The 13,148-nt window shown below is 43.3% G+C and overlaps 1 protein-coding gene across 3 annotated transcripts in view; it reads left to right on the forward strand.

Moving 5' to 3' along the window:
* Positions 1 to 13,148, forward strand: part of CDK13 (cyclin dependent kinase 13) — a 2,153,482-nt gene that overhangs the window by 301,813 nt on the left and 1,838,521 nt on the right. For 2 of the 3 annotated variants that reach the window (XM_044064803.1, XM_044064804.1), the window contains exon 4: positions 2,620 to 2,790. The exons of the other annotated variant lie outside the window; for it this stretch is intronic. In XM_044064803.1, the coding sequence (XP_043920738.1) occupies positions 2,620 to 2,790 (171 nt within the window). The remainder of the gene's footprint in view (positions 1 to 2,619; positions 2,791 to 13,148) is intronic. 3 annotated transcript variants of the gene reach the window in all.

Genomic DNA, 13,148 nt, shown 5'->3' on the forward strand with positions numbered 1-13,148 from the left:
TACTTTCTCTAAGCATTATCACCTTCCTATCTACTCTAAGTCTAGGGCTGGTTTTGCCACAGCTGTTTTGCAAGGCATGTTGTCAGCTCCTGCTTCTTTATGATTTGCCAGCCTCCCTTACCTCTGCTTTGGGATTCTACCCAATTGTTAGGACTGCAGCAATGGAAGACGAAGAACATAGTACAGTTTTGTACCTACCATAAATGTAGATGTTCGAGGATCCATTGCTGCAGTCCTCCCTCCTTCCCCTCTGTGTTTAGGGGTGGTAGTGTAGGAGAGTTTACCTGCTTATATTTTTGTATATATTGTTCATGTTTTGGTGCAGGTATTTTGGGCCTTGTCTTTTTAGGGTCTTCTGACATCTGGGGCAAGAAAAGACTGAGGATAGGACGCCGGTCATGCGCATTAGTACCCTGACGTACTGACGTCAGTCTAATGCGCCATGACCGACGTCAGCCTTATACTCTGGTATTCGGGCCGACTGGATGCGGACTATACCCAATTGTTAGGACTGCAGCAATGGAATCCTCGAACATCTACATTTATGGTAGGTACAAAACTGTACTTTCCTCCGAGAGGATCCTTCATTCCTTACATGTACACAGACAACTGAGATTCTACTTACACAAAACTAAGTCCTTCAGAAAATCTAACCAACTCTTCATCTCCTTCCACCCCAGACCTCTGGGTAAGGCAGTCTCCAAACAAACCATTTCCTCTTGGATCAAGAAATCCATTCTCTCCTGCTACTCCCATCATGACAAACAGTTACCTCAAGGATTTAGAGCTCATTCCACTAGAGGCATGGCTACATCCAAGGCCTTTCTTAGATGGCTGGATACAGCTTCCTTAATGGAAGCAGCTACCTGGTCACAGCTCACACTTTCACAGAAACACTACAAGCTAGATCAGGTCTCCAGGGCCAGAGCAGGCTTTACCAGGGCAATCTTGCTGGGATTCTTGGAATCCTCTACCTCTGCCCTCTCCCTTCACTGTTTCTAACTGTGGTACTCTCCCACAGTATGAATATTGCAACATAGGAATAGAAGGACATAGAATAGTTGTGCAAAATCTTACCATAACCATAGATGTCCTTCTCTTCCAGTTTGTAGTATTCCTTCCCACCCTACATACCTCCTTTTTTGCTATCTCTACTGGATGGTTGGTCTTTGACCTCTATAGCCACTCCCTACAGGCTAATCTGTACAGCCCTTCAAGGACATTTGCTCCTTTGCTTCAACTTATTATTGTATACACCTTATCCTGGGCTTCAAGTTCTGAGGTCTGTGCGTACAGACATCACATTTATGGTCCCACGTGTGATGTCCCACCACCTACAGCAGCAAGGCTTAAGCTTTTGTATAGGAGCCAACATCGGGTCACCTGAGGCAGGAAATCCCACAGTATGAACACTGCAACATGGAAGAGGAGGACATCTATGGTTATGGTAAGATTTTACATAACTATTCTATATTGACATTAACAGTTAAAATTTACTTTATTAGTTGAATCATGCAAAGTAATTTTCATTATTCCATGCTTGTTTTTCTCCTTAATCTTTTCTTTTTTTTTTTAAATCGTAGAATAACAAGTTGGTTTGAAGTTTCTATGGTGACATACCTGCCCTGTCCATGTGAACCACCAACTCTGGTTGCAGCCGTGCCAGCCAGAGTCACCCGTCCTGTGCTATAGCTGAGGTGTGTGGAATGAGCAGACCTGAGTGTGCCATTTCCACACAAGATAAGGAGTTAACTGAAGAAGGTGACCTTGCCCTTCTGCATGCTGAATTGCTCCTTATAGTCCAAATGTGTACTGTGAGGCATTGTCTTGAAGCATCCCTGCCATCCTCCTAGGTGCAGTGTGCTACTTTAACTTATCTTTATATCTAAGTCCAGCCATTCTTCTGAATACCAGTCTCCACAATGACTGAAAGTAATTGCTGATGAACAGTAGCCTGACAATTGCCTTCTTCATATTTTCCTTTCTTCTCTCCCTGCAGGTCCTACAGCTACAAAAGCTGCTAATCATCCTCTCTTCGCCTGAGTAGTACTCAGGATTTTATCCTAGATTTACTGTTAGGAACCTGAGCATCAGTTGCTTAATTTGAGTACCTTACTGCTGATTATTCAGATATGACTTTGTGATCAGCAGAGAACCAACAGAAATGCTTTTTATTTGCTTCTTGGTGGGGGGGAGCTGCCCATCACCTTCCCATGCACATGTGGAGAGGCTGTCCCCACCTCTCTGGTCTGTAGATGTACTGCTTCCAAGGTCAAAGCAATTCAAAGAAAGTTTATAGGAATAGTTTCAGTGTATTTGAGTCTTTTGCACTTGAATACACAGATGAACATTTGGCTGGAACATGACCAAGTGGAAGGCAACCCTTTATTCCCTTTATACTAGCAGAACTGGCTTACCATATTTTTTCCTGATGTCCTTCACACAAAGCTATTTTTACTGGGGGGAGGGGTTAACTCAAGAGTGTTCGCTGTTATAAACCAAAAATAATTACTTTAGAATTTTTAACTTATCGTGAGGTTTCTAATGCCGTTTTAATAGCCGTTTACTGAAACAGTGTTACAGAAAATGCATTGTGATTTTCTCTCTCTCACTTTATAGCTTGAGAGATGGTCTTCCCCAGAAATCCATCAAAAAAGAGGCAGAGAAAAAATCTCGCCAGTCGGTAAAAGATTTACAGATACCTCCTGAGTTACCTGGAGGAGATACTTCTTCAGAAAGTCCAGAAGAGAAGAAAACCCCTACTCAACCATATTATCAAAAAAGACCTAAGTAAGTTGTATAATGAGTATTCTGCTTTTGCAGAATTTTTTTTTTTTGTATAAAATCTTATTTCTTTATTTTTTTTTTTTTTATTTATTTATTTATTTTTTTTTTTGAAAACATAGGCAGTAAAATGTAACGATATTAATAGGTAGTAATATGATCAGGGAATACATTGGTGAATAATAAACCATAAATTCAAAACAGTAAGAACTATTTACACATATGCAAAAATTCCATCATGCTTTTGCAGAAATTCTTGAAACTTCCTGTCAGTCTTTGGTATTGTAAGGGTGTTTAAAGCAGACTTTTTTTCTGCTTAATTTTGAGAAGACTTTGCCGTGCCTGTTTTTTTAACCATGATTTTAACTGCTTTGATTTTTGTAAAATGATTTGTTAAAATCTTAGTATTTAAAAGATGGTTTCAAGATGTAGTATTCTACTGATGTTCTTCGTGTTTCACTGTTGCAGTCATCACACTTGAGGTTGTCTGCCTGCAGGTAGCCCTCAAGTTGGCCCGAATACCAGAGTCTTGGGATTTCTGCATCGGATGCTGTCACCTCATCCATGACGTCAGGCCATCAGGGGTATAAAACATGCAGCCGACACCATTACATCAGCTTTTTGTACTGCGTGGGAGCCTGAAGCAGTTAGCAAGTGCCGGTCGGCAGCTACCTGAAATTTACATTTTTCGAGTTTCAAACTGAAGTCTTCTAAAGCTAAGTACCACATTGGGGATCCTTTTTTCTTGCTCTAACCAGTGTCAAAAAAAGTTAACAATTGTCTTGCCTGTGGAAAGCAAGTACCTCACAGAGAATTTCATTTTTAGTGCGTCACCTGTTTAGGCCCAGACCACGACGTCCCTTGCTGTCGGTTTTGTGCCTTGTTCAATGCCGAAATTATTTGTTGTTGGGCTATTTTTGTCTCTAAATTCTTTCGCTCTCATTCTCCGTATTCCGAAATAGCTTCGGTAAGACATCCAACTACCGATCTTCCAAAAAAACAGAAAGATAAAGACAGCGACAAACCGCATAGGTCCAAAAATGCCGACGACACTTCAGTTAATCTAGTCACCAGTCCGCCAGTACTCAGTGAGGCGCTTTCACAGCCCCTGTTACCCGCTCCTACGGATTCGCAGGCCTCTACCGAGACCCATTCAGAGTCCGGTATGCCGCGAGATGCTTCTTCGACTATGGCACCTGCGGATGTCTCTACCTTGGATGGGTCCAGAGCCACTGTGCAGGCACCGGCTTCTGAGGGTGTATTCAGGCCTACAGACTTGCATATTAAACGGACGCCTCCTTCATTTAGGCCAAAATCTCGAACCATGCCTAAGAAACCGACACCCAGGCCACATGCTTAGGCCTCTATGCCTAAAAAACAAATGATAAGAATGGCTGAAGATCTTATAACTCTAATCAGGGGAAGCCAACCTCCTCCTTCTAAGAGACCTAGGACTGAAGTTATTTATGAATCTTCTGAACAGGATTCTGATTTTTCTGATTCTTCTGATGATCTGGATTTGCCTTTATCTACTTATGAGGATTCTGATGCAGAGGACTCTATTCCCTCTGCTTCCCCTCTAGAGGATTTTTCTTTTGGTGAAACCTTACATACTCTACGTGAGCATTTCCACTGGGAAAGCCAGGATTTTTCTGATTTAGAAAAGAGGCTTAGGGATTTCTTACTCCTGCCTCAGCATAGGCCTTTAGCTATACCTCCTGTACTAGACATTGTTGATGCTTTCTCAGAATCTAGTTTGGCCCCTGATCTTTGCCTCCTGCTCCCAGAAAACCTGACCGATATTATAGGGTTCCTGATTCTCACAAGTTCCTTTTTAAAAATCCTATTGCGGATCCAGAGACTATTTCACAGGGACCCAAAGGCATTTAAGGCTTCTACTGCTAAAAATCCTACCCCCTCAGATAGAGGCTGCAGGGTGCTGGATAGATGGGGTAAGAAAGTTCACACTTCTGCAACCTTGGCCATTATGGCTTTAAACTGCCAGTTTCATATGTTAAAGTATCAACAACATGTTATTGGATTGCTTAAACAGAAAATGATGTTAATTCCTGACTGCGCTGAAAATAAAGAATTACAGGATTTAATGAATTCTGCTGAACAGGTTGGAAAACATACTTTGCAATGTGGATTTGACTCATTAGAGGCCTCTTGCAGGGCTGCTTTTACTGGGTCTGTGCTCAGAAGGCATGCTCTGCTTAAGGAGCAATCTTTGCCTGATCATGTTAAGGCTAAATTGTTGGATGCTCCCTTAAATCAGGACCGCCTGTTTGGCAACAAGGCTAAGGAAGTTCTTAAAAAGATGGAAGATAAAGCTAAATCTATGCAGACTGTTAAAGATTTCTTACAAGTTCAGCCTTCTAGATTTTAGTAGGCACTAGCCCTCTAAAAATTGGTCCTTTCCAGCCCCCTCCAGGTCTTCTCAAGCCAAACCCAGACACTGCAGAAACCCCAGGTTTCAGTCCCAAGGGACACGCAAGACTAGGCAGTGGGGGGTTTCCGCACAAACCTGGGAGCAACAAGACTCCCCTTATGGAAAACTGTCTCAATGACTTGCTTTTAAGACTTCCAAGCACTTCCCAACTGAATACTCCTTTAGGCGGAAAGATTGGCCTGCAGGCCAAAAACTGGGAACTCATTACCCAGAACAAATGGGTTTTAAATATAGTGTCCCAAGGATACAGATTTCATTTCCACATGTTACCAACACCAAGCGGGTGGCCAGATCTACCCCCAAATCAGTGGGCAGAGGCCCAAAATCAGGTACTCTCTCTTAAACATGGGGCCTATTCAGTTGGTACCAGAAGAGGTAAAGGGACAAGGTTTCTATTAGAAACTTTTCCTGGTACCCAGAAAAGGCAATACATGGCATCATATCCTGGACCTTTCTATTCTAAACACCTTTCTGGTGATTCCAAAATTCAAAATGCTGACTCTTCACCAGCTGCTTCCTATGCTAGGCAAGGATGCATGGTTGGCAACACTGGACTTAAAAGAAGCATACCTGCACATCCCTATCAGGGAGTCTTGCAGAAGATACCTATGCTTCAAAGCAGGCTACATGCACCATCAGTTCTCTGAACTGTCCTTTGGCTTATCTACTGCGCACAGGGTATTCACAAAGTGCCTAGCTCCAGTTAATGCATTTTGCAGGCAAAGAAATATTCAAGTATACCCATACCTGGACGATTGTCTAACTCAGGCAGAAAGCAGGGACATTCTCTTCAATCATTTGGCCTTTTTGCAAAGGGTACTGACTTGTCTGCGGTTCACCATAAACGAAAAGAAATCCCACTTGGTACCCTGTCAACAAATTATATTCCTGGGAGCAAGCTTGAATACAACTTCCCAGATGGCTTTCCTCATGCCAGAGAAACGGATACATTTGACAGCTTCAAACAAGTGGCCACAAAACCCTGCTGTCTGCAAGGCAAGTACTGCAAGTCTTGGGGTTCATGGCCTCATGCATTCTTCTATTTCCATATTCAAGGCTGCATATGAGGAAACTACAGTGGTATCTCAAAAGCCTATGGTGTCAACATTCACAGGATCTGGAAGCAAGGATTCCTATCATACCTTGCCTACGCCTAGAGTTCCTTTGGTGGGCAGAGGCCTGCCACCAAAACAGCGGACTACCATTCACATTACCCTCTGTCAAACAAATCTTAACAGACGCATTAGACTATGCATGGGGGACTCACCTGGCAGGGAAGTGCATTCAGGGCAAATGGAACCCAAATCAAATGCACCTGCACATAAATCAAAAGGAAATGTTAGCTGTACAGAATGCTCTGATAGCCTTCAAAGACCACATTCTTCCAGGACAACTAATGGTAAAGATGGACAACACCACTGTCATGTGGTACATAAGCAGGGGTTACACATTCTTACCCCCTCTGCAGACTAGCCATGGCATTGTGGAACACAGCCTTGAGCCACCAAGTGAATCTTCAAACTCAATTCCTGCCAAGAAAACTAAATACACTGGCAAGACGGACTAAGCAGAAACCTCATGGACCCACATGAGTGGAAACTGGAACCACGGATTTTCAGCATGTTGACAAGCAAATGGGGAGCCCAGATATAGACCTGTTTGCCTCCCCCCCAGAACCGTCAACTTGTGCAAAATTTGTCCAGGATTCCCCACACGCAAGCTGAAAGTGGATGCCCTATCCTTCGGCTGGAAAAACCTATCAGTCTATGTCTTTCCTCCTCTGCCTCTGCTCTCCAAGGTACTACTAAAGATCAACAGGACAAGCCAAGGACGATTTTAATTGCATCAGACTGACCTCGCCAACATTGGTACCCACTCTTGCATAGTGTGTCACGCTTGGCTCCATGGCACCTGCCTCAGTCTCCTTCCCTGTTGTCTCAGGAGAACATGATTCTGCACCCTTAGCAGCAAACCCTGAACCTAACAGCCTGGCTAATTACCTAATCTCTCCCTTACCATCCCTCAGTAAATCGGTAATGGATATCATTTTAGAGGCAAGGAGGCTTAGTACTAGAAAATCTTATGCTGCAAAATGGAAAATAGTCTGTGCTTGGAAATAATATCAATGAATGAAAGCAGCAGTGCCCATTTCACCTCAGATTCTACAATACTTGACTGAGATGCTTCGTAAAGGCTTGTCTTTTTCCTCCAAAATTCATGCCTCAGCCATTTCAGCTGATTATAGCACAGAGCCTCCCCTCTTCTCTCACCCACTGCTCAAGCAGATTTTCTTTGTGTTTCACTGTTGCAGTCATTACATTTGGGTAATCTGCTGGCAGGTTGCCCTCAGTCGGCCTGATTAACAAAGTCTTGGGTCCTGCGTCGGTTCCTGTCCCTTCTTCCATGACGTTAGGTCGTCAGGGGTATAAAACATGCAGCCGATGCCATTACATCAGTCTTTCTTGCCACACGGTGCCCGAAGCAGAAGCAGTTCGCAAGTGCCGGTTGGCAGACTCCTGAAATTTTCGTTTTCGAGTTTCAGAATCGAAGTCTTCAACTAAAAAGGTAAGTACCCTGTTGGGGAAACATTTTCTTGCTCCTTACCGATGTCAGTAAAAGTTAATAATTGTATTACTTGTGGGAAGCAAATACCTCATAAGGATTTCCATTTGTGCTGTATTCCTTGCCTAGGCCCTGACCACGATGTACCTTGTTGCCGTTTCTGTGCTTCATTTAATCAGTGCACTGTCCATCGTTGGTACATATTTGCATTTAAATATTTTGGATCATGGTTTAATTATCCAGAAATGACGTCAGTTAACAGTCCGACTACCGGAATACTTAAAAAAACGCAAAGAAAAAGACAGAGACAGGCCGTTGAGGTCCAAAACTGCCGACGACGCTTCTAAGCCAGTCGCCAGTTCGCCGGTACTCAGTGAGGCGCTTTCGCAGCCCCTGATACCCGCTACTTCTGATTCGCATGCCTCTCCTGAGACCCATTCGGAGTCCGGTATGCCACGAGATGCTTCAATTATGGAACCCGTGGATATCTCTACCTTGGATGGGTCCGGAGCCGCTGTGCAGGCACCGGCTTCTGTGGGTGTTTTCATGCCTACAGATTTGTATATTAAACCCACACCATCTTCAATGTTAAGGCCAAAATCTCGATCTATGTCTAAAAAAACTGACGCCCAGGCCACATGTTCAGGCCCCTATTCCTAAAAAACAAATGATCAAAATGGCTGAAGATTTAATTACTCTAATCAGGGGTAGCCAACCCCTCCCCTTCTAAGAGGCCTAGGGCTGAAATTGATTATGAATCTTCTGAACAGGATTCTATTTCTTCTGTCTCTTCTAATGAACAGGATTTGACTATACCTACTTATGAGGACTTTGATGCAGAAGACTCCATTCCTTCTGCTTCTCCCCAAGGATTTTTCTTTTGGAGAAACTTTACATACCTTACAGGAACATTTCCACTGGGAAAGTCAGGATTTTTCTGAATCTAAAAAGAGGTTTAGGGATTTTCTTCTTCTTCAGCATAGAGGCTATACTTCCTGTTCTAGGCATTGTTAATGTGTTTTCAGAATCTAGTATGGCTCCTGATTCTCTGCCTCCAGCTTCTTGTAAGTCAGACAGATACTATAGGGTTCCTGACTCCCACAAATTCCTTTTCAAAAATCCAGTTGCGGATCCTGAAACAATTTCTCAGGGCCCCAAGGGCACTAAGGCTTCTACTGCTAAAAATCCTACCCCTTCTGATAGAGATTCCAGGGTGTTGGATAGATGGGGTAAGAAGGTCTATACTTCTGCAACCTTGGCAATCAGGGCTTTAAACTGTCAATTCCATATGCTAAAATATCAGCAGCATATCATGGGACTGCTTAAACAGAAAATTATGTTGATTTCTGACTGTGTGGAAAATAAAGATTTACAGGATTTATTACATTCAACTGAACAAGTTGGAAAACATACTTTGCAATGTGGTTTTGATTCTTTGGAGGCCTCTTGCAGGGCTGCTGTAACTGGGTCTGTGCTTAGAAGGCATGCTTGGCTCAAAGAGCAATCTCTGCCTGATCACGTTAAAGCAAAATTGTTGGATACTCCTTTGCAACAGGACCGTCTCTTTGGAAATAAGGCCGAAGAAGTTCTAAAAAAGATGGAAGATAAAGCTAAATCTATGCAAACTGTGAAAGATTTCTTAAAAGTGCATCCTCCAAGATTTAGTAGGCACTGGCCTACTAAGAAATGGTCCTTTCCAGTTCCTTCCAGAACCACTCAAGTCAAACCCAGACATTCCAAAGGCACCAGGTTTCAGTCCCAAGGGACTTTTAGAGCTAAGCAATGGGGTGCCTCCTCTTACTAATCTGGAAGCAAGAAGACACCTCCCTATGGTAAGCAGTTTCAATGACTTTCCTGTAGAACTACCAAGCACTTACCTTTTAGCCGCCCCTTTGGGGGGAAAACTGGCTTTTCATGCAAAAAACTGGCAACTTAGAACCCAGGACAAATGGGTTTTAAATATAGTATCCCAGGGATATAGATTTCATTTCCACATGTTGCCACCTCCAAGCGGATGGCCAGACCTGCCCACAAATTAGTGGGCATAGGCCCAGAAACGAGTACTTTCCCTCTTAAACATGGGGGCTTTTCAGCTAGTACCAGAGGAGGAAAAGGGACAAGGTTTCTATTCCAGACTTTTCCTGGTACCCAGAAAAGACATATCATGGTGTCCAATTCTGGACCTGTCTACTCTAAACACCTTTCTGGACATTCCAAAATTCAAGATGCTGACTCTTCACCAGTTACTTCCTTTGCTAGGCAATGATGCCTGGTTGGCAACTCTAGATTTAAAAGAGGCTTACCTGCATATCCCAATCGGGGAATCTTGCAGAAGACACCTCTGCTTCAAAGCAGGCTACTTGCATTATGAGTTCTCTGCACTGCCCTTTGGCTTATCTACTGCGCCCAGGGTATTTACAAAGTGCCTGGCTCCAGTAATTGCATTTTGCAGGCAAAGAAATATTAAAATATATCCATACCTGGACGATTGTCTAATTCAGGCAGAAAACAAGGCCATTCTCCTAAAACATCTGGCGTTTGTAAAAAAAAAAAAAAAAAAAAAGGGTTGTAATTTGTCTAGGCTGCACTATAAACGAAAAGAAATTACAACTGGTACCCTCTCAAAAAATTACATTCCAGGGTGCAAGCTTGAATACAACTGCCCAGATGGCTTTCCTTACGCCAGAAAAACAACTTCATTTGGTAACTTACTTCAAACAAGTGGCCATAAAAACCCTGCTATCTGCAAGACAAATACTGCAAGCCTTGGGATTCATGGCCTCCTGCATTCTTCTAATTCCATATGCAAGACTGCATATATGGAAACTTCAGTGGTACTTAAAAAGTGTATGGAGTCAACATTGTCACAGCCTGGAAACAATGATTCCTATTATTCCTTGCCTGCAACTAGAGTTCCTTTTGTGGGCAGAGGCCTGCCACCAAAACAAGAGACTGCCATTCACACCAACCCCTGCCTCCCAAACCCTAACTACAGATGCATCAGACTATGCATGGGGGGCTCATCTGGCAGGGAAGTGCATTCAGGGCAAATGGAACCCAAGTGAAATGCACCTTCATATCAATCAAAAAGAAATGCTAGCTGCAAAGAATGCATTGACAGCCTTCAAGGGCTACCTTCATCCAGGACAACTAATGGTAAAGACGGACAACACCACAGATATGTGGTATATGAACAAGCAGGGAGGTGCACATTCCTACCTCCTCTGCAGACTAGCCATGGCATTGTGGAACATGACCTTGAGCTGTCAAGTACAACTGCAAGCACAATTCCTGCCAGGAAAGCTGAATATTTTGGCAAACGAACTAAGCAGAAATCTCATGGGCCCACACGAATGGAAACTGGAACCATGGATTTTCAACATGTTGACACGCAAATGGGGGAGTCCAGACATAGATCTTTTTGCTTCACTCTAGAACTACCATTTGGACAAATTTTGCACAAGGACTCATCACAAAAAAGCCTGGAAAATGGATGCTTTGTCCTTCATCTGGGAAAACTTATCACTCTATGCCTTTTTCCCTCTGCCTCTATTCTCCAAGGTTCTACTAAAAGTCAAACAGGACAAACCAAAAATGATTTTGATTGCTTCAGACTGGCCTCGCCAACACAGGTACCCACTCGTACTCAGTCTGTCACAAACTTCTCCATGGCAACTGCCTCAGACACCTTTCCTTACTGTCTCAGCAGAACAACCAAATTCTGCACCCTCTGCTCCAAACTTTGAATCTTGCAGCTTGGCTGATCACTTAAATTCCCCCTTAGCATCCCTCAGCAAACCTGTGATGGATATCATTTTGGAAGCGAGTAGACCTAGTACTAGAAAATCTTATGCTGATAAATGGAAAATATTCTGTGCCTTGAATCTGTCTCAAGGAATAAGCACAGCAACACCCAATTTACCTCAGATTTTGTAATACTGAGATGCTTCATAGGGGGCTGTTTTTTTCTTCCATAAAAATCCATGCCTCAGCCATTTCAGCTCATTACAACACAGAACCTCCCCTCTTTTCTCATCCTCTGTTAAAGCAGTACCTCAGAGGGGCCACAAACTTGAGACCACCCAGGAGAGCTCCAACCCCTGCCTGGGACCTTAACTTTGTATTGGAGAAACTCACTCTCCCTCCTTTCGAGCCAGCTGCTACTGCAGACTTAAAATTTCTTTCCTGGAAAACAGCCTTCCTTTTAGCAATCACTTCGGCTTGAAGGATTTCTGAATTATAGGCCCTGATGGCAGTGGAGCCTTTCAACATTTTTCATGCGGACAGGGTGTCACTCGGGACCAACCCATCCTTCATGCCCAAGGTGGTATCCAGTGTGGCTCTTAATCAGTCCATTCATTTGCCAACTTTCTTTCCCAATCCACAGAACAAGGGGGAGCGAAATCTGCATTCATTGGATGTACACAGGCAACTTAGATTTTACTTGGACAGGACTAAATCTCGAAGAAAATCTGCACAACTGCTGGTAGCTTTTGCAGCAGGGGCAGAGGGAAAGGCTATTTCAAAGCAAACCATTTCCAAATGGATAAGCCATTGCATTCATTTCTGCTATAAGCACCATGGAAAACCTACCCCCAGGGGATCCGATCCCATTCCACCAGAGGGCTGCATCTACGGCTACAGCCTTTCTCAGAGGTGTTCCTACCAGGGATATATTCTAGAAGCTGCTACCTGGAGTTCAGTTCATACTTTCACCAAACATTATCATCTACCAATTTTCTCTAAATCCAGAGCTGGCTTTGCCACTGCTGTTTTGCCTTATAGCCAGTCCTAATGCTGTATAAATCCATCCTCCCATCCATAGCTTTGGGAATCTACCCAAATGTAATGACTGCAGCAGTGAAACACGAAGAACATAGTACAGTTGTGTACACTTACCATAAATGTAGATGTTCAAGTGTATTCACTGTTGCAGTCCTGGTTACCCTCCCTCCAGCCCCCTGTTTTTTCTCTTACTATGCCTTTATTTTCTTTTACTACACTTAAAAGCCTTTTTGGTGTATTTGCTTTTGTTTGAAGGTACATTTTTGTGTTTTAATGTATTTATATATCTATTTTGCTCCCCATTTGGGGGACACCTGACATCTGGGGCAAGAAAAACTGATGTAATGGCGTCTGCTGCATGTTTTATACCCCCTGACGACGTGATGTCATGGAAGAAGGGACAGCAACCGACGCAGGACCCAAGACTTTGTTAATCAGGCTGACTGAGGGCAACCTGCCAGCAGATTACCCAAATTTAATGACTGCAACAGTGAATACACTCCAACATCTACATTTATGGTTAGTGTACACAACTGTACTTTCCTCAGAGGGGCCAAAAATCTAA

The sequence above is a fragment of the Protopterus annectens genome, chromosome 3.part0 (assembly GCF_019279795.1).
Source record: "Protopterus annectens isolate FY-2018-M chromosome 3.part0, PAN1.0, whole genome shotgun sequence".
Taxonomy (NCBI): Eukaryota; Metazoa; Chordata; order Ceratodontiformes; family Protopteridae; genus Protopterus; species Protopterus annectens.